Source organism: Mobula birostris, chromosome 2 (assembly GCF_030028105.1).
Source record: "Mobula birostris isolate sMobBir1 chromosome 2, sMobBir1.hap1, whole genome shotgun sequence".
NCBI classification, from domain to species: domain Eukaryota; kingdom Metazoa; phylum Chordata; class Chondrichthyes; order Myliobatiformes; family Myliobatidae; genus Mobula; species Mobula birostris.
The window spans coordinates 173,503,961-173,525,518 of record NC_092371.1 but is presented as its reverse complement, the minus strand read 5'-3'; the positions used below and the strand labels follow the sequence as shown (position 1 = coordinate 173,525,518).

At 40.0% G+C, this 21,558-nt stretch overlaps 1 protein-coding gene across 2 annotated transcripts in view; it reads right to left on the bottom strand.

Moving 5' to 3' along the window:
* Window positions 1–21,558, bottom strand: part of LOC140193932 (serine/threonine-protein kinase ICK-like) — a 90,256-nt gene that overhangs the window by 8,956 nt on the left and 59,742 nt on the right. The window contains exons 8-12 of one of the 2 annotated variants that reach the window (XM_072251119.1): window positions 18,872–19,039; window positions 17,619–17,933; window positions 11,504–11,691; window positions 11,276–11,421; window positions 6,084–6,221 (exon numbers count right to left, since the gene is read on the bottom strand). In XM_072251119.1, the coding sequence (XP_072107220.1) occupies window positions 6,084–6,221; window positions 11,276–11,421; window positions 11,504–11,691; window positions 17,619–17,933; window positions 18,872–19,039 (955 nt within the window). The remainder of the gene's footprint in view (window positions 1–6,083; window positions 6,222–11,275; window positions 11,422–11,503; window positions 11,692–17,618; window positions 17,934–18,871; window positions 19,040–21,558) is intronic. The other variant, XM_072251120.1, reaches the window with a different exon arrangement.

Here is a 21,558-nt window from a genome sequence, read left to right as displayed (position 1 = left end):
GGAACAATCTGCCACTTAATTGCTGCAAGAGACTGTTGCCAAACAATTTCTAACTAGTGTCAGACATGTGCTCTTGTGTGGCTATTGGACACCACACCATGCTTGGATCAAACAGTTTTTAAAATAGCATCACTTGTGTGTGTTCGTGTTCAAACAGCAATGATTTTTGTCACTGATAGTTGGCAAGAAATAAGCAGTAAGACAATTCAGAACTGTTTTGCCTACTTCAGTTTCAAGCATTTAGGCTTAGAGATGCCAGAAACAGCTGGGAGTGAAAATAAAACAATTTCACTACTTCAGCAAATTAGGAGGGGACTCTGCCTACTGCCCAATGGAGTGACACACATTTTGTGTGGCTGTGATTAATTCCTTTTCCCCAGTTTAAACATTGAATTTTTAACTTTTATTTGTCAGATCTTAGAGGGGAATAGTTGTTATTATGTCACAAGCTTTAAAAAGTGAATCCAGCAATGGAAAGGGGAAAACTTCAAAGGAAAATCCTTTGGGCTGAGCGTTTAGAACATTCACAGATGGTTCTCAACAGGAAAATAGACAACAACATGGTAAAACTTGTTGCTACCTCTTCTGAGATGAAGTCATTACAGCAGAGTTTTCAATTTGTGCAGGAAAATATTATTTCCTTGAATTCTGACCTTAAAGAGACAAAGTGTCAGATAACGGATATTTCAGCCCGCTTAGAAAAGTCTCAACATAAGATTATCGATTTGGAAGCAAGATCTCGTCGGAATAATATTCAAATTGTTGGACTGAACGAAGGACCTGAGAGTGGGGATTTATTGGACTATTTTGCTAACTTGTTTCGATCTCTGTTTCCAGATATCTTACCTCAACCCCCCCAATATTGAAAGAGCGCATAGAATTTTCACTTCAAAATCTCAGGTTTTGGTCTGCTTTCCTTGTTTCAAAGTTAAAGACCAAATCATGAAATATGCAAGGAAACACAGAGTTTTTAAATTCAAGGTTTCTGAGATTCGTTTTTATGAAGATGATCCACGGGAAGTTATGGACCTGCGGTCTAAATTCGCTCCAACCATGAAGATAGCCTATGATAAGGGAGTATTCCCATCACTTCACTATTCAGCCCGATTAAAATTATTTCCCAAAAATTCGACTCCACGTGTTTTTCTGGACCCCAAAGCGGCACTGGAGCATGTTAATTCTATTTCAGTTGCTGCGGAGGTTTGAATGGTTTTAGGTCTGCTGAATAATTGTTATTTTGGAAAGAAAACAAGCTTTAAAGATTTCTGATTTGTTTAAGATGTCCTTTGATCGATGGACCATTTAAAGAAGATGTGAACTTCTTGATGTGACTGATGAATGACTTTTCCGAAATCTGTTTGGTTTACTGAGCGAATTAACACAGTGGACAGATTGTTAACTGGTTTGATTACTTGTTTCTATCCTCCATTTTTTTCATTAATTAAGTGATCGTTTTCATAGTTCATAAGGACTTTTTCTTATATATACATAGTTGGGAGTGCTTAGTAGCTAGATACTTAAGTTTTTTTTCTAAAAACAGTTTTTCATTGGGCATGTAAGTTAAATGGAAAATGGCACTGATTTTTCTACATTAGAGATTACATAGGCATTCTTCTCTTTGTTTAATTTTATTGTTTTGGCATTTTTGGAGATTATTTCCGCATACCCCAACTTGTTTCCGCATACCCCAACTTATTTTTAAGGATTAAGTATAAATATTTTTTTTTCTCTGTAGGCCTCTCCTATTTTAGGGCTGTGTGTTTCTTTTTGTAACTGGAGGGAGGAATTAAGGAAAGCTTTTAAAATCACCATTATAAAATGGGCAGCTCGCGGAGTCTGTCCCTTTTTTTTTTACTTCTATGGGGACGCACTTTGGCTTTTTTTTTGCCAAATTTCGGGCTTTGCGGGCTGGAGGGAGGACTGGGGTTAGTTTTGAGTTACAAGATTAATTGTGGGATTAATTTGTTTTCTTTATTGTATTTTTTCCCATTATGGAGTTCCGGAGCATGCGTGTTTTGTATACGGTTATACTTATCACCGCCAGTTTTGACTGGCCCGTGCTGGTATGCCTGTATTTATGTGTTAAAGAAAATAAAAATTTTTATGGTAGCTAAACAGATAAACATTATAAATTGGAACGTACGTGGTTGGAATCATCCTATTAAGCAAAAGAAGACTTTTAAAATCATTAATCAATTCCAACCCCATATAATTTTTGTTCAAGAAACGCATATCAAAACAGGCGATCAAAATAGATTTTTTAAAATGTGGAAGGGCCTTCAATTTCACGCTACTTGTCAAAATAAAACGAAGGGAGTATCTATTTTTATTAAATCTAATATTTTATTTATCCAAGAAGACATTGTGTCAGATATTAATGGTAGTTTTTTCATTGTTGAAGGAACAATTTGTAATAGAAAAATTGTCCTGTGGTTTATATAGACCTAATGTAGATGATCCTTCTTTTTTTAAAAACTTGCTTTATTGCCAGATTTAAATGAATATATGTTGTTAATGGGTGGTGATTTCAACTGTTGTTTAAATCCTTTGATTGACAAGAGTTCAACCAATCAGCGGCTTCCGAGTTGTTCTGCATCACTTATCAACTCTTATTTAATTGATTATGGCCTGGTTGAAGTTTGGAGACATTTACATCTCAATGATAGAGATTATTCTTTTTCTTCCACACGTTCACAAAAAATATTCCAGAATCGATTATTTTATAGCCGATCTCCGATTTCTGTCCAAAGTCCAGAAGTGTGAATATAATGCTATCGTTTTCTCGGAACATGCGCCTTTAAGCTTAGCATTTGAATTGAATGATGCCGTTATTGCAAATTTGCCTTGGCGTTTTCATGCAGTTAAAATGATGATTTTACCAAAATTTTTATATGCATTTCAAAATCTCCCTATTTTTTTTTAAACTAAGAAGTTTTTTTTGATCAGGTTGACTCTATTATTTCATCTTTTGTTTGAAATAATAAAACACCAAGAAATTAAAAAAGGATGGAGGTCTTGCTCTGCCTAATTTAAGAATGTATTATTGAGCTGTTAATATATGTTATATGTGTTTTTAGTTATATTGGGCTGATTTGGAATTGAAAGCTGTGAAACAGTTTCACTTAACCTCATTATTAGGAGCTTCTCTACCTGTACAACTGGCCAAAATTGCTAATTTAAATTTATATCCTGTGATTAAGCAGTCATTACGAATTTGGTTCCAGTTTCGTAAATCTTTTAATCTCAAAAAATCTAAACTTTTTAGTTTAATTTATCAAAATTATTTATTTAAACCTTCATTGAGTGATCCTACCTTTCTTCTTTGGAGGAATAAAGGAGTTTATTCCTTCATGGATCTGTTCCAAGATGGCCAATTGATGTCTTTTGAGAAATTAGTAACTAAATACTCTCTCTCGTATTCACATTTCCTGCAATATCTTCTGGTCAGACACTTCTTACAAGAATATTTAAGTAATCTTCCATATATACAAGATTCTGACCTGTTAGAGTCTATTTTAAAAAATGAACCCTTTAGTGAAAGGTTTTATTGGGAAAATTTATAATTTATTGTTACAACAACACAATTACCCTTCACTTAAGATTAAGCAAGATTGGGAGAGAGAGCTTAACATGACTTTGATAACAGAGGATTGGTTGCGGACTTTGAAGTTGGTTAACTCTTCTTCGATCTGCACCAGTTACTCTTTAATTCAATTTAAAAGTGTACATTGTTACTATTTGTCAAAGGAGAGACTGTCTAAAATATTTTCTAATGTTGATAGTCAGTGTGGTAGATGTAAAACTGAGACAGCTATATTGACACATATGTTTTGGTCATGTTCTGTATTGAAACATTTTTGAAAATCTATTTTCTCTACAATTTCTGAAGTTTTAAAAATTAATTTACAACCTAATAAATTGACAGTTTTGTTTGGTATAATCCCTCAATATATTCATGGTATTTCTCTATCAGACCAACATGTAATTGCATTCGTTACATTATTGGCCAGAAGGGCTATTTTGTTGAAGTGGAAAGATGCTTCTGCTCCTACTTTGATACAATGGTTCTCTCAAGTGATGCTATGTCTTAGTTTGGAGAAAATCAGAAGTCGAACTTTTGATCTTTGATTTGATTTCAAGAAAAGGTGGGGTTCATTTGCCCACTACTATCATCTGATTTGAGTTAATTAATATAGTTTCCTTCTGATTTTTGCTTAAATGGATTTGAGTTGGTGGATTGATGTTCCTCTTTTATGGAAGCTTGTATGATGTACAGCTCCAGGGTTGTGCTCCCAATGGGGGATTTTTTTTTCTTTCTTTTTTTAGTTAGTAGGGTTTTTTTTTCCTCTTAGTTAGTAGGGGCTCTTATTTTTCCTTTTTTCCTTTCAAAAAAAATTAACACTATTTTTTCTTCTTATTATTGATATTTTAGCTTTGTTAATCAGTTATTTGCTAATTTAATTCTTCATTTTACATATTGACATATTGGCTTGATTACCTTAATGTATTTTTTGTTGATCTTTAATAATAATAAAGAATATTTTAAAAATGAAATGAAATTAGGAGCTATGAAGAATTTGTAGGTAACAGTCATTTTGAATGTTACAATGAAAATTTGGAGGATGCAATCATCAATAACCTTGTATGAAGGTCGTCCAGGATCTACACCAGGTGTCTGCACTGATTTTGTTCATTTAGTCAATCAAAAACACTCCACAATGTACAGGTACAGTGGATAAATTTCTCCATCAATAACAATTAGGAACTAACACAGTTTCATTATACTGTAGTGGTATTGATAGTGTAATTTGTTCTGCACTTCATTTAAATATATAATTTGTTACTCAGTTTTTTTTTGTTTTTTGACCTTTTTAACTCATTCTATGAATCTTTGGCTAATTGGGACAGCCACTTAATTGTGCCAGAATGATTTAGCCCAATTAACCGAAATCCACTGTATACAAGATCAGCTTATATACAGATTGACTGTATTTACCATGAAGTGATGGCTAGGTGCAGGAGCATTTGAACATAAGGAGACTGACGGGAAATCCACCACAATCATCTTCCATTTTTCCACTGAGCCAGCTGTGCATGAATAAACACATCTGCCACCTTAATTCCACAGACTCCCATCAACACAACAAGTTTCTGTCAAGTCTTTGTGGTTTTGCCGTCAGGTTTTGTGCTCCCTTTCAGAAAGCCATGCAATGCTGACAGAAGCTCTCAACCCCATTCCTCATCTCCCCAAACATCCAGCATTACCTTATTCATTCCCCAGAATGGTTTATATCATAGGAGGGCACCAATGAATATAAACTTACTCATTTTCTTAGGATCTTCGCCAAGGCCAAAGATCAGAATGTACAAAACACAGATGATTTGCTTTACTCTCTTATCTGGACACCTCTTCATATGTTTCATGAATGTGGATAATATATTCAAGATTGGATGCTTGGATGGTATGGAAAGTGCAAGGCAACTGCAAGACCTACAGAGGATAGTACTAACCGCCGAGATTTCCAGGGTCTCCTTCCTCCCCTATTTGTGGCATTTACTGGGAGCATCGCAGACGAAGAGCCTGAAGCATTGTTGAGGATCCCTACCACTCATCCCACAATCTCTTTGACCCACTGCTGCCAGGAAGGAGGTACAGGAGCATCAGGACTAGGACTGCCAGACTGGGTAACAGATTCTTCCGGCAAAACTATAAGACTAAAGGGTACCCTGCCACCACCATGGTCTTGTCACTAGGACAGCAAGCTGTTTATGTACTGTTAACATGTGCGGCACACTACATGAATTTTAAATTATATTTTATAAGCACACTTGTTGTAATGTTCTGGTTTATGCGCTGTGTGATACATGTTTTGAGAGTGCACCACAGTCCGGATGACTCCTGTTTCGTTTGAATGTACGCATGTACAGTAAGAAGCCAATAAACATGAACTTGCACATTACAGTGGAGGGGGGAGCTCACTTCAATTTATGCTCCTGCAAAGATTAGAGCCTCAGAAGTAACTCTAAGCTGAAAGTCACCTACAAAACAACACAACAGGACAATAAGATGGGCATCGCCTTACCTGTGTTGGTACAGCTGAGGGGAAGTGCTCCTCCAGCAACTCCTAAAGGTTTATTGGAAAGGTTAGAGTTGGCCCAGAGATTATGAACGTTGAAATCTTTACCTATGTTGGCAAGTGGTGTTTTCTTGGCATTAATTCCTGCAAGATCAATATGACATAAAATTGTAGTAATGTTTCAATGTGTTAGTTTTGTCACCCAAAACACACATTTTGTTTTCTTCTAAACACTGACACTCAGCAGCCACTTTATTAGGAATAGCTGTACACCTGCTCATTAATGCAAATATCAGCAAATCATGGGGCAGCAATTCAATGCATTTATGCAAGCAGACATGGTCAAGAACATCATTTGTTGTTCATACTGAACATCGGAATAGGGAAGAAATACAGTCGATATGAATTTGACCACGAAATAATTGTTGGTGCCAGACAGGTGGTTTGAATACGTCAGAAATGGCTGACCTCCTGGGTTTTTCCACGCACTACAGTCTCTAGAGTTTACAGAAAATGATGCAAAAAAAAAAAAAAAAAAAAAAAAAAGGAAAACATCCCGTGAGGGCAGTTCTGTGGGTGAACTCACAGCTCAGAGGAAAATAACAAGACTGGTTCAAGCTGACAGGAAGGCAAGAGCAACTCAAGTAACCACCTGTTGCAATAGTGGTGTGCAGAAAATCATCTCTAAATGCACAACATGTAGAACCTTGAAGTGGATGGGCTACAGCAGCAGAAAACCACAAAAGGTTCCACTTCTGTACCTAATGAAGTGACTGAGTGTATATATTGAATAACAGATATGCAAAGGATTATAACCATGAGACAGAGTTAGGCCATTCAGCCCATCAAGCCTGCTCTTCCCTTTTATCATGGCTGATCCCGGATCCCACTCACCTGCCTTCACGCCATATCCTTTGATGCCCTGATCGATCAGGAAAAAATACCCACAGACTTGGCTTCCACCGCAGTCTGTGGCAGAGCATTCCACAGATTCACTACTCTCTGGCTATATATTAAAAAAAAATTCCTCCTTATCCTCCTTTTGAGGCTACGTGCTTTGGTTCTGGATACCCCCACCACAGGAATCATCCTCTCCACCCTATCTAGTCCTTTCAACATTCGGTAGATTTCAATGAGACTCCCCCCGCCCCCACATCCTTATAAATTCCTGTGAGTACAAGCCCAAAGCTCCCAAACACTCCTCATATGTTAACCCCTTCATTCGCATTCCTGGAATCATCCTTGGGAATCACCCCTGGACTCTCTCCAATAACAACACCCTTCTGAGATATGAGGCCAAAAACTGTTGATAAACCTCCAAGTGCAGCCGGACTAGTGTCTTTTAAAGCTTCATCATTACCTCCTTGCTTCTATATTCTATTCTCCTTGCATTTGCCTTCTTTACCACAGACTCAACCTGTAAATTAACCTTCTGGGAATCTTGCACAAGGACTCCCAGGTCCCTCTGACCTTCTATACCTGTCATATAACAGAATATGGTCAATATTTCCCTGGATACTTGATTCACAAAAGGTACAGTATTTTAAACTTTGATTTATTCTCTACAAAAATCAATGCCCTTGCAACATAGCTGATTAAAAAAAAGCTCACGTTGTGTGGACTGTCTGATGCCTAAAAATACTTCAATTTCTACAGAATGTTGTAACAAATTCTCTTCCCAGTTACTTCCAAGTCCCAGTAGCAAGTCTGGGTTTTGTCTCAATCATATTCCAAACATGATACAGGTGTCCCCCGCTTTTCGAACATTCGCTTTACGAAACCTCACTGTTATGAAAGACCTACATTAGTTCCCTGTTTTCACTAACAGAAGGTGCTTTCACTGTTATAAAAAAAAAGCAGCGCGCCGCGCGCCCCGAGCAGCCACTCTCCCCTGGATTCCAAATGGCATTCTTGCCGGCATTGCTTAAACACGTGCCTGTGAGCAGCCGTTTGCAAGGTGAGTTCTAAGGTATTGGAAAAGCCTGAAAGAGCTCGTAAGGGTGTTACGCTTAGCGTAAAACTAGACATAATTAAGCGTTTTGATCATGGTGAACAAAGTAAGGACAAAGTGAGTTTGGCTTGTGGAAGTTGACGAAGATGATGCTGAAGAGGTTTTGGCATCCCATGACCAAGAACTGATAGATGAAGAGCTGATGCAATTGGAAGAGGAAAGGATAACAATCGAAACCAAATGCAGTAGCAAACTGAACATGAAGCAACTGCGTGAGATTGTCGCTGCAATGATAAAGTACGACTTTAATTCTGAAAGGGTACATAGGTTTAGGGGATATTTGCAGGATGGTTTGAGTGCTTACAAAGAACTGTATGATAGAAGAATGCGCGAGGCTCAGCAGTCAAGCAAGCCTTCCACATCAGCCACAGCAGACGACGAACCTCGAGCTTCGACATCAAGGTGGGCAGTTATAGGAGAAGATGAGCTGCCTGCCCGAATGAAAATAGACGACGATGAGATGACACCCCAGTGTCCCACCACCCCAACCCCCAGACCGTGGACAGATTTCGATTCGCGGAGAATGCAGTGGTAGCCGGGAGGCACACAGCACATCTTTAAGAAAAAAGCCGAAATAAACAAGCTAATTACTTAGGTGCCGCCCAGCATGTAGTTGTCGGCCCAGATCAGAGGCGACGCAATCGGCAATCGCCTCTGATCTGGGCCGACATTTACGTGCCAGGTGGCATCTAATTAATTAGCTTGTTTATTTTGTTTTTTTCTTAAAGATATGTTGTGTGCCTCTCAGCTACCGCTGTACCACTGCATGCTTCACAGCAATGTATCAGTCGGTGGCCTGGAGGGTGGGGGCCACTGCACCGCCTAAACTCCAACGACTCTGTCTAACACACCATCATCAGTGTGCTCAGCGCTGTCCCAATTCCGGTAAGTGATACTACACTGTACGTACATTATTTCTACTTTATATCGGCTGTGTATTTTTACGTGTTATTTGGTATGATTTGGCATCTTCATAGCTTAAAGGTTACTGGAGAGAGTGTTTTTGCCAACAGCGCTTGCGTGAGATTTTCTGCCCAGAGCACTTGCGCCGTTCTTCTGCCGACGACACTTGCGTGAGATTTTCACTACGGACAACAGTGCAGGCAATGATTGTGGAAAAGTATTTCTACTTTACGTAGGCTGTGTATTTATCATATCATTCCTGCTTTTACTCTATGTTATTGTTGTTTTAGGTTTTATGTGTTACTTGGCATGATTTGGTAGGTTATTTTAGGGTCTGCGAAAGCTCACAAAATTTTCCCATATAAATAAATGGTAATTGCTTCTTCACTTTACTACATTCCGGTTTACGAGCCGTTTCATAGGAACGCTCTACCTTCGAATGGCGGGGGAAACCTGTAATCTCTTGTTTTTTTAAATTTAGAAACAGAGGGATATGATGTGACAAAGACTTCCACGTTAAAAGGAAAACCAAAAAATAGTGATTAGGTGTGTCAATCTTGGGTTTTAAACTCAAACCACCGTAGTGCAGCGGTTAGCACAACGCTATTACAGCACAGGGTGCTGTAGTTTGGAGTTCAATTCCAGCATCCTCTGTAAGAAAGTTTCTATGTTCTTCCTTTGAGTGCATGGGTTTCCTCCAGGTTCTCTGGTTTTGTCCCACAGTCCAAAGATGTACTGGTTAGTATGTTAATTGATCATTGTAAATTGTCCTGTGATTAGGTTAGGGTTAAATAGATGGATTGCTGGGTGGTGCGGCTTGTTGGATTGGAAGGGCCTGCCTGCGTTGCATTTTTTAAAAATACATAGAAATAAATAAATCAACCGAGAGAAGATACATGGGCGGCTACTTTGATAAATGCTTTGATAATAAATGTACTTTGACTTTAAACTAAGGTGGTGATATTAAACTAAATCAGAGCAAATGGGGATGGCATGAGATCAATTTATCTACAAATTAACAGTTACATTTGTTAAAACTATGCAACTTCAAGTTTATTGTCATTCAATCATACATGTGTATACAGTTAAAGAATTCCCCAGGGACTAAGGTGCAAAACACAGTACATATATCACATACAGCATATAAAATGATAGTAACACATTATCAAATCAAAAAGTATTCTGTAGATGTACAAGTGGACAAAAAGTGCATATACAACATATAGTTAAAATATACAATTGTATTCTTCCTTAATGTTGTTATAGCTGGGGGTGGTAATGGGAACAAGCTCCCATTACCTATTAAATGCTGCCAATGATGAGCACCTCAAATAGCCTCTAACATCCAAGGTCAACTCCCACCTTTCACGTGTGGCTTGGCTACCAAGCCCAGCGGAACAGTTTCTACTGATAGGACAAATGGCAAAGGCAGGTTACTGGTGTCTTAAAACCAGTTGCTTTGGGCAGATGGGGCTTGTCAGCAGTGGTTGGCAGCTCATCTGGGAGAAGAAAAACTCTGATCTCAAACCTTCGTGGCCTTGCGGCTATACTTACTCATGGGGAAGGGTTCAGGAATAAACCCCAAGGGGAAAAATCCAGAGCTGGAGTCCCTAAGTTCAATGCTGACTGGCAACTCTTGCAACACTGTTGGTACCAAACTCTCAGTTTCTTTGGGTTCATCAGATGCACAGAGAGGAGTTTGCTACACAGGCAACAGCACGCTCTCCATATCATACCACCTAGGCTTGCGTATCTAGGCAGCTAGGACAAAACATCCATTGTCGACCCCAACCAACGGAGGCCTCAACACTCGCAATAGTATTACTCCTACTTGCACTGGCATCAATAATGTGTATTGGGTAGTAGCAGGGTGTTCCGACGTCTCACAGCATAGGGGAAGAACCCAACAGTCTTTCTTATACTGTAACACTCACAACACGCTGGAGAAACTCAGCAGGTCGGGCAGCATCCGTGGAAAAGATCGGTCGACGTTTCGGGCTACAACCCTTCGTCAGGACGGTCCTGACGAAGGGTTCTGGCCCGAAACGTCGACCGATCTTTTCCACGGATGCTGCCCGACCTGCTGAGTTCCTCCAGTGTGTTGTGAGTGTTGCTTTGACCCCAGCATCTGCAGATTATTTTGTGTTTACCTTCTTATACTGTAGTACCTACTGCCTGACGGTCTATTGTTTAAGTTCAAAAGGTACAGTGCATCTTTTTTTTTTGCTTAAATCACCCATTTCCCACTAACATGAAATGGTTACAGACTTCATTTGTTACAAACCTGGCAGATATCTTGATTGTTTCAGATAGTGATATTTGGCTGATGAAACTCTAGAAGCCGCATCCGCTTGAGGCAGATTATCTGTCGGAATATTCTTACTGCTTGATTTAGCGTTTGAAGGAGTAAAGTCTAAAAAGCTTTCCATTCTGCAAAGAATAAGATTCACCAAATAGTTTACAACTTCAGAAGGAAATTAGATGAAGTGACACAGAATAGTGGTCTGCTTACTTCAACTGCAATTCTTGACTTTGGCGTTTTTTATCATTCAAATTTGCATTTTTAGCTGAACAGCCAAATTCCAAGTCTCCAGAATCATTCCAGTTGCTGAAATCTTTCAAGATGGTATGACTCCATCGTCGAGCACTGCCATTTGGCTTGGTGCTATTGCAGATATTATCCTCTGTCTTGATTACTTTCTGAGATTACAAAAAAAAATTTAACAACTTGAGTTATGATTAAAATAATCAGAACAAAATCAGAAGCATAACTGCAATATTTAGAGTGTTTCACTGGAATTTTTTGTAAATCAACACAAACACAACCTATAATTGGACAGCTTACATAATGTCAGGAGGTTCCGAACTTCAGCAACATCCAAGAGTCTGAAACGCAAAGATCTAGGCGAACTGACACAATACAGTACAGTTGGAAACGACAGATGAGAAATTAAATCAGTTAGACAAAACATCAATGTTTTGTAAACGTAGGAATTACGCCTAATATTCTAGCAAAATATATTAACTGAAAAATCACATGACCTGCATAGGCCTTGGTATTTAACCGGAATCTGCTTCCACAAGTGATGCTGCCTGTTTCCTGACCAACAGATCCAACTTCTCTATTAATAATAATCAAAATTTCTAAATCAGATCATGTGAAAATGATCACATTACAATTTATGGGAGCTTAGCTTGCACAAATTTGAAGTTGCATTTGCTACAATAAGATTTGCTTTATTTTGAAGATTAAAATCTGCAGTGAGGTGCTTTGTTTGTATCAATGACAAACGCAATCCCAGGACGTGTTGGGGGACAGCCCGCAAATGTTTCCATGCTTCCAGCACCAACATACGGTGCCAACAACTTACTAACCCATGAGTCTTTGGAATGCAGAAGGAAACAGGAGGATGTGAAAGAAATCCAAGTGATCAGTAGGTACAAATACTCTACAGAGAGCAGCAGGAATTGAACTCCAATTGTTGGTATTGTAAAGCATTACACTAGCCACTATGCTAGTGTGCCGTCCAGCCCAGCCCTTACAGCTACTGGCTAACCTATACCAGCATGATATTTTGCGGCCATGCAATTCCCAGTACACTGCAAACATCATTGTTTTGACCATTCAGTAGGGTATGGTGGGACACCAAGTGTAAGTTATGAGAATTAAGGCCCTATTCAGACACCACATGGGCCTCCAACACCACATGCTATAAGGTTTTCCCTTCAACTGTTTGCCTTTGTCAAAGACAATTAGGAATACTGGAAGTTTTTAAAACTTAGAATTAAGAACTTGTAGTTAAAAAAAAAAACAAATTCTGTAAGTTTAAAACTAATATACATTGAAAAAAAAACTTACCTTAATAACTGAAGATCAGGAACCCCATTCAAAATTAATAGGACCACACTGAGTATGCCAGATGGTGTTAAGAGAGGTCAGAGAGGAAGTGCATTTGACCCCATAACCCAGCAACTTGGCTAAAATGCCCAGATGTAAAGGTAGTTAGAGGTGCATTAGGAGGTTCTGTGGTCATGACAGAGAATCCAGGATGGTTTGTTGCCTCCCGGGTGCCAGGGTCAAGGACGTCTCTGATCGCTTGCATGACATTCTGAAGTGGGAGGGTGATCAGCCAGATGTCATGGTGCACATCGGTACCAATGACATAGCAAGGAAGAGTGAGGAGGTCCTGGAGAGTGAGTATAGAGAGCTTGGTAGGAAGTTGAAAAGCAGGACCTCAAGGGTGGTAATCTCAGGATTGCTACCTGTGCTACGAGCCAGTGAGGGTAGGAATAGGATGCTCTGGAGGATGAACAAGTGGCTGAGGAACTGGTGTAGGGGGCAGGGTTTCAGATTTCAGGATCATTGGAACCTCCTGGGGCAGGTGGGACCTGTACAAGAGAGATGGGTTACACTTGAACTACAGGGGGACCAATATCCTTTCAGGGAGGTTTGTTAGTGCTATTGGGGAGGCTTTAAACTAGATTTGCAGGGGGGTGGAAACCAGAGTGCCAGAGCTGACAGTGTGGCTGCGGTGAAAATAAATGATGTTAAAAGTTCAAGCAAATTCGCTAATAGAAAGGTTGTGAGTGGTGGTAAAAATCTTCTGAGGTGTATATATTTCAATGGTAGGAGTATTGCGGGGAAGGTGGATCAGTATCAGTTGAGGGCGTGGATTGACACATGGGATTATGACGTTATAGCAATTAGTGAAACTTGGCTACAGGAGGGGCAGGACTGGCAGCTTAATATTCCAGAGTTCCGATGTTTCAGATGTGATCGAGGCTGAGGAATGGAAGGTGGGGGAGTAGCATTGCTTGTTAGGGAAAATATTACAGCAGTGCTCAGGCAGGACAGATTAGAGGGCTTGTCTACTGAGTCCTTATGGGTGGAGCTGAGAAACAGGAAAGGTATGGCCACATTAGTGGGATTGTATTACAGACCACCCAATAGTCAATGAGAATTGGAAAAGCAAATCTGCAGAGAGATAGCAGGCAACTGCAGGAAACATAAAGTTGTGATGGTAGGGGATTTTAATTTTCCATATATTGATTGGGACTCCCATACTGTTAGGGGTCTAGACGGTTTAGAGTTTGTAAAATGTGTTCAGGAAAGTTTTCTATATCAATATATAGAGGGACCAACTAGAGGGGATGCAATATTGGATCTCCTGTTAGGAAACGAGTTAGGACAAGTGACAGAAGTCTGTGTAGGGGAGCACTTTGGTTCCAGTGATCATAACACCATTAGTTTCAACTTGATCATGGACAAGGATAGATCTGGTCATAGGGTTGAGGTTCTGAACTGGAAGAAGGCCAAATTTGAAGAAATGAGAAAGGATCTAAAAAGCGTGGATTTGGACAGGTTGTTCTCCGGCAAAGGTGTGATCGGTAGGTGGGAAGCCTTCAAAGGAGAAATTTTGAGAGTCCAGAGTTTGTATGTTCCTGTCAGGGTTAAAGGCAAAGTGAATAGGAATAAGGAACCTTGGTTCTCAAGGGATATTGTAACTCTGATAAAGAAGAAGAGGGAGTTGTATGACATGTATAGGAAACAGGGAGTAAATAAGGTGCTTGAGGAATATAAGAAGTGCAAGAAAATACTTAAGAAAGAAATCAGGAGGGCTAAAAGAAGACATGAGGTTGCCTTGGCAGTCAAAGTGAAGGATAATCCAAAGAGCTTTTACAGGTATATTAAGAGCAAAAGGATTGTAAGGGGTAAAATTGGTCCTCTTGAAGATCAGAGTGGTCAGCTATGTGCCGAACCAAAGGAAATGGGGGAGATCTTAAATAGGTTTTTTGCGTCTGTATTTACTAAGGAAACTGGCATGAAGTCTATGGAATTAAGGGAAACAAGTAGTGAGATCATGGAAACTGTACAGATTGAAAAGGAGGAGGTGCTTGCTGTCTTGAGGAAAACTAAAGTGGATAAATCCCCGGGACCTGACAGGGTGTTCCCTCGGACCTTGAAGGAGACTAGCGTTGAAATTGCAGGGGCCCTGGCAGAAATATTTAAAATGTCACTGTCTACAGGTGAGGTGCCGGAGGATTGGAGAGTGGCTCATGTTGTTCCGTTGTTTAAAAAAGGATCGAAAAGTAATCCGGGAAATTATAGGCCGGTAAGTTTAACGTCAGTAGTAGGTAAGTTATTGGAGGGAGTACTAAGAGACAGAATCTACAAGCATTTGGATAGACAGGGACTTATTAGGGAGAGTCAACATGGCTTTGTGCGTGGTAGGTCATGTTTGACCAATCTATTGGAGTTTCTCGAGGAGGTTACCAGGAAAGTGGATGAAGGGAAGGCAGTGGATATTGTCTACACGGACTTCAGTAAGGTCTTTGACAAGGTCCCGCATGGGAGGTTAGTTAGGAAAATTCAGTCGCTAGCTATACATGGAGAGGTGGTAAATTGGATTAGACATTGTCTCAATGGAAGAAGCCAAAGAGTGGTAGTAGAGAATTGCTTCTTCCAGTGGAGGCCTGTGACTAGTGGTGTGCCACAGGGATCAGTGCTGGGTCCATTGTTATTTGTCATCTATATCAATGATCTGGATGATAATGTGGTAAATTGGATCAGCAAATTTGCTGATGATACAAAGATTGGAGGTGTAGTAGACAGTGAGGAAGGTTTTCAGAGCCTGCAGAGGGACTCGGACCAGCTGGAAAAATGGGCTGAAAAATGGCAGATGGAGTTTAATACTGACAAGTGTGAGGTATTGCACGCTGGAAGGACAAACCAAGGTAGAACATACAGGGTTAATGATAAGGCACTGAGGAGTGCAGTGGAACAGAGGGATCTGGGAACACAGATACAAAATTCCCTAAAAGTGGAGTCACAGGTAGATAGGGTCGTTAGGGTCGTAAAGAGAGCTTTTGGTACATTGGCCTTTATTAATCAAAGTATTGAGTATAAGAGCTGGAATATTATAATGAGGTTGTATAAGGCATTGGTGAGGCCGAATCTGGAGTACTGTGTTCAGTTTTGGTCACCAAATTACAGGAAGGATATAAATAAGGTTGAAAGAGTACAGAGAAGGTTTACAAGGATGTTGCCGGGACTTGAGAAACTCAGTTACAGAGAAAGGTTGAATAGGTTAGGATTTTATTCCCTGGAGCATAGAAGAATGAGGGGAGATTTGATAGAGGTATAGAAAATTATGATGGGTATAGATAGAGTGAATGCAGGCAGGCTTTTTCCACTGAGGCAAGGGGAGAAAAAAACCAGAGGACATGGGTTAAGGGTGAGGGGGGAAAAGTTTAAAGGGAACATTGGGGGGGGCTTCTTCACACAGAGAGTGGTGGGAGTGTGGAATGAGCTGCCTGCGAGGTGGTAAATGCGCGTTCTTTTTTAACATTTAAGAATAAATTGGACAGATACATGGATGGGAGGTGTATGGAGGAATATGGTCCGTGTGCAAGTCAGTAGGACTAGGCAGAAAATGGTTCGGCACAGCCTAGGAGGGCTAAAAGGCCTGTTTCTGTGCTGTAGTTTTTCTATGGTTTCTAGAAAAGGAAGTTAAAATACTATTCAATTATTTAAAAGGTAGCTACTACCAGGACAGCCCAATTGCAGGAGTGTCCTGGCTCTGTATCGCAGAACAGTGGGGCGATTTGAGAATCTGAGCATTTCCCAAAAAATGTATCATAAGCAACACTAAACACTAATTCTATTCTTTTATTACACTAGAAAATGAGATTGCATTTCTTCAGCACAATCCTTTACACAGTATCTATGATTAATCATGATCTTTTAGCTTCTCAAGTACCAACATCCAGGATATGCCAAGTGATTAAAAGGCAATAATAAAATCAAGAAAGGTACTTAACTGCCAAGAGGTAATTTCACAATCCCGTTTCTCACAGAAAATGCAGGTTATTGAAATTAATGCAGGATAATATATTAAACTTTGTGCTTTGACATAGTTGTAATGTTAACATAGAATACTATATTCCATACACATGTTCTTGATGTGCTGCAGTATTCTATGTTATGATCTTCTACATTGACATCACAACATAGAGTATTGCAGGACAATAAAGGGTCTTGGCCCATAAAGTTGTGCCAACCTTTAACCTTCTCCAACTTTTCCCTCCCACTATGCTTCTTTCATCCATGTGCCCATCTAAGAGTTTCTTAGATGTCCCTAATGCAGCTTCCTTTACCACCACCCTGGCAGCGTTCCATGCATCCACCACTCTGTGTAAAAAAAAAACCTACCTCTGACATCCCCTCTGTACCTTACTCGAGTAACTTAAAATTTGCCCCTTGCATTAGCCATTTCCGCTCTGCGAATAAATCTCTGGTTATCCACCTTATCTATGTCTCTTATCATCTTTACACCTCTTTCAAGTCACCACCCACCCACCCCACCCATCCTTGTCTGCTCCAAACAGAAAAGTACTAGCTCGCTCAACCTATGCACATAAGACATGTTCTCTTATCCAGGCAGCATCCTGGTCAATCTCCTCTGCACCCTCTCTGAAGTTTCCACATCCTTCCTATAATGAAGCAACCAGAACTGAACACAATATTCCAAATGTGGTCCAAACATGTTCAAACTACCTATTCATTTAGCACCTTGGTTAAATTTATGACACTAACCCTCATCAATTTTAAAAGCAAGAATTCTTACTTTACACACTTTGATGTTTATTGGAGGTAGAATATTTTGATGCTGTTTTGTTGGTTCGTTGTTGCTCCCACTGTCACGTGAGCCCGTTGTATTGGCTTGTTGCACACTTGTTTGGTGCTGAGAGGGAGTAATTTGCTGTAACGGCCTTGAGGGTGGATGGGGGTTAAGCAGGGCTGGGGGTTGAGGTGGTGGCACAGGCTTCAGCTGATTAACCGTGTGCCTGTTATGCATTTCTCTTTGCTGTTTCCCTTGTTCTTGCACTTGCTGAGGAGTTCCCAGAGCTTGACCAACGTGGAAATAGGGATATCGCAGTGCCTGCAAATACAATGCAAAACATTCTGAGGCCAAGTAATGCTCTTACACCCTTTTAATGCTTTAAATGATACAACAACACAAAGACTTTTTTTTATACCTCTGGCAACACACACACAAAAATGGCTGGGTGAACTCAGCAAGTCAGGCAGCATCTATGGAAATGAATAAATAGTTGACATTTCAGGCCAAAACCTTTCTGCATGGCTGGAAAAGGGGAAGATGCCAGAATAAAAAAAGGAAAGGGAAGAAGAAGGAGGACTGGCTAGGTGTTAGGTGAAGTCAGGTGGGTAGCCATACTTTATTGATCCCGGGGGAAATTGGTGAAAAATTGGGTGGGAAAGGTAAAGGGCTGGACGGAGAGTTTGATAGGACAGTGTCTAGTATAAATTAATCAGAGCCAATCAAAAGAGTGACAGAATTTCATGGCTACTGGGGTGTGGGGAATTTCATCATCATCTACAAAACTGAAACTACACATCAAAACAAATATTTAGTTTCAATGGTCCTTCTAAATGATCACCATCCTGCTGTGTCATTTACAAGTTCATCAAGGGTAGACAATGAACATATTAAAGAAATGCCCGCCACTTGTAGAATTAGAACCAGGCATCAATCGGCACAAAGTCAAAGAGAAATCGGATTAGCCGAGATCTTAAGTTCGAAATAGGTACCATGCAAATTCAACAGAAAAACTTAAGTCTCAGAAATTCCCACACTCCACACAATAGATAAAGTACTCCAGAATGTCAGAATGACCTGCAAGACCAGAAGCATGAAATAAATTTATGACTTTAGTTAAAGCAGTTAAATTACATGGCCCATTGACAGACCATAAACTGATCATTAATGTAGGTTTCTATAATTCCCCCTAATGAATTGTGCATTCCGGTAATTTGATAGCAAGTATAATCCATTTGAGTTACAGTTCAAAAACTCACTTGGCTTGGGGTTGGGCGCTTCTTAGGGTCCCACTGCAGTATATCCCTCATCAGTTGAATGGCTTCACCACTTGCATTAGGAATTAGAGTCTTGAGGTTATTTGGCGCACACTGAGGCCAGCGGAAGTTCATGGCTGCTGCAAGCTGATAGCCTTCTGACCAATTATTCTAAAATGGCAATTACAAAGTTGTGTGAATTATAAAGACATCTGACACAAGTGATTGTAGGATAATTCAATCATCACTGTCAGAGCAAAGCGTTATCTGGGCAAATTTGCACCAAATTATTCACTAAATACCTCTTTCACAAAAAGGAATCTCGATTCAATTACAATGAATGAAAAAGAATGTAATCCTTTTTAATTACATTCGCACGTACTGACACACAAAACATTACAGCACAGGTCAGCCCCTTTGGGCCACAGTGTTGTTCTGATCTTTTACCTACTTTAAGATCAATATAACCTTTCCCTCCTACTTAGTCCTCCATTTTCTATCATAAATGAGTCTATTTAACTTTCTTAAAGGCCGCTAAAATATTGTTCTGTGCAAAAGTCTAGATTTTTATATGGCTTCAGGCTACGTCCACACTATGCCAGATAATTTTGAAAACGCCAGTTTCAAGTAAAAACGACAGGTGTCCACACTAAGCCTTTTTCAAAATATCTCCGTCCACATTATACGGATATTTGGGCGAACCACCTCCTAATGGGCATGCGCAGGACACACAGAAAACAAGCGAAGAGGAAACTGTATACTTGGTGCGCGTTTGTCCAGTTACAGAGTAGAAAAACTTAAAAAGACTTGCTCTTGGCGCTCGCGCAGGAGGACTTAAAACTAAAAAAAACAAATACTGGAGCGTATGGAGGCAACCGACAGGGAGTTCACCGACAGTATGACCCAGCTGACGACGAACATTGAAAAACTGACTAACTCTGTTGCATTAATAAAGCACCTTGTTAAATGTATAAAACGTCTGCATCAGTGTTATCTTGTATTTCCATACTATGTTACGTTAGGCTGTTACACATCTATTGTCAGAGAAGTACTTGCATAAATAGGTGAACCACCTTCATACAAGCAAGGACAGAAAACAGGGCAAAGTGAGTATACGTATTTATTCGGTAAGCTATGGGTCAAAGTATTTGGTGACTACATTTCTAACCCTTCTGGCTTCAGTCTCATTGCCATCTGTTCTGAAATTGTTAGGTGGTTGCGTTCAAGAAAACAACGAAATGCTGCGCTGCGGCTATCTGTTCCAGCACGTCATGACAGCATTTTTAAATAGTCAAAAAAGCTCACTTTACAATTTAACTCTCATGCTGTTCACATCGACTGTGCGTTATAACAGCTTGCACAGTACCAAGCAGAAGCAGAAAAAGCATTGTTGTTGTGGTGTTGTCATGACAGCGTTTTTAAATCTCTCTGGTTACCCCGTACACACTACAATGGATATTAGGCGTTTTCAGATTTATTCACTCTGGAGATCGTTTCTGAAAATCTCTGTTTTCAGGGGATGGAAACGCCGTTTCAGTGTGGACAGAAGGTCAAAACAAAGAGAAAAAGCTTCGATTTCAAAATTATCCGGCGTAGTGTGGACGCACCCTCAGATGGTGTGGCCTCGACAGAGCCCTGATCATCAAGGCTGTCTGGGATTACCTAGAGAGACACAAGCAAGCGAGACAGCTAAAGTCTGCAGAAGGACTAAAGGCAAGTTCTCCAAGACACTTGGAACAACTTCCCAGCTGATTTTCTGATAAATTTGCACAATACTGCACATAATTGATTCAGTTTTAAAGATGAAATTTTACAGGTGGAATTTAATGCAGACAAGTGTGAGGTGCTGCACTTTGGGAGGACCAACCAGGGTAGGTCTAACACTGTGAGCAGTAGGGCACTGAGAAGTGCAGTAGAACAAAGGGATCTGGTAGTACAGGTCCATTAATTCATTGGAAGTGGCATCACAGATAGATAGGGTCATTGAAGAACACCTTTAGCACAATGGCCTTCACAGGTCAAAGTACTGAGTAGAGGAGTTGGGACGTTATGTTCAATTTCTACAAGACATTGGTGAGGCCTAATTTGAGTATTGTGCGATTTGGTCACGTACCTACAGGAAAGATGCAAGTAAGATTGAAAGAGTACAAAGAAAATTTACAAGGATGTTGCCTGGACTGGAAGACACGAATTAATTATAAGGAAAGATTGAATAGATTGAAACTTTATTCCCAAGAACATAGAAGATTGAGGGGAGATTCAAAAGCGGTGTACAAATTTACAAGGGATATAGGTAGAGTAAATGAAAGCAGGCTTTTTCCACTGAGATTGGGTGAAACTACTAGAGGTCAGGGGTTAAGGGTGAAAGGTGAAATGTTTAAGAGGAACAAGAGGGGAATCATCTTTCCTCAGAGGACGGTGAGAGCGCAGACAAGCTGCCAGCATTAAGTGGTGGATTTGATTTCGATTTCAACATTTCAGAAAAGTTTGGATACACAGATGGATAGGAGGGCTATGGCCCGGGTGTAGGTCAATGGGACTAGGCAGTTTAAGTGGCTCAGCCATGGACTAGACAGACTGAAGAGCCAGTTTCTGTGCTATAGTTTTCTATGACTATATAGAAGAAAGGTAGTCACACCAAATATTGGTTTGATTTAGCTTTTTACTGTTTACTGCTCTTTATAGCAATT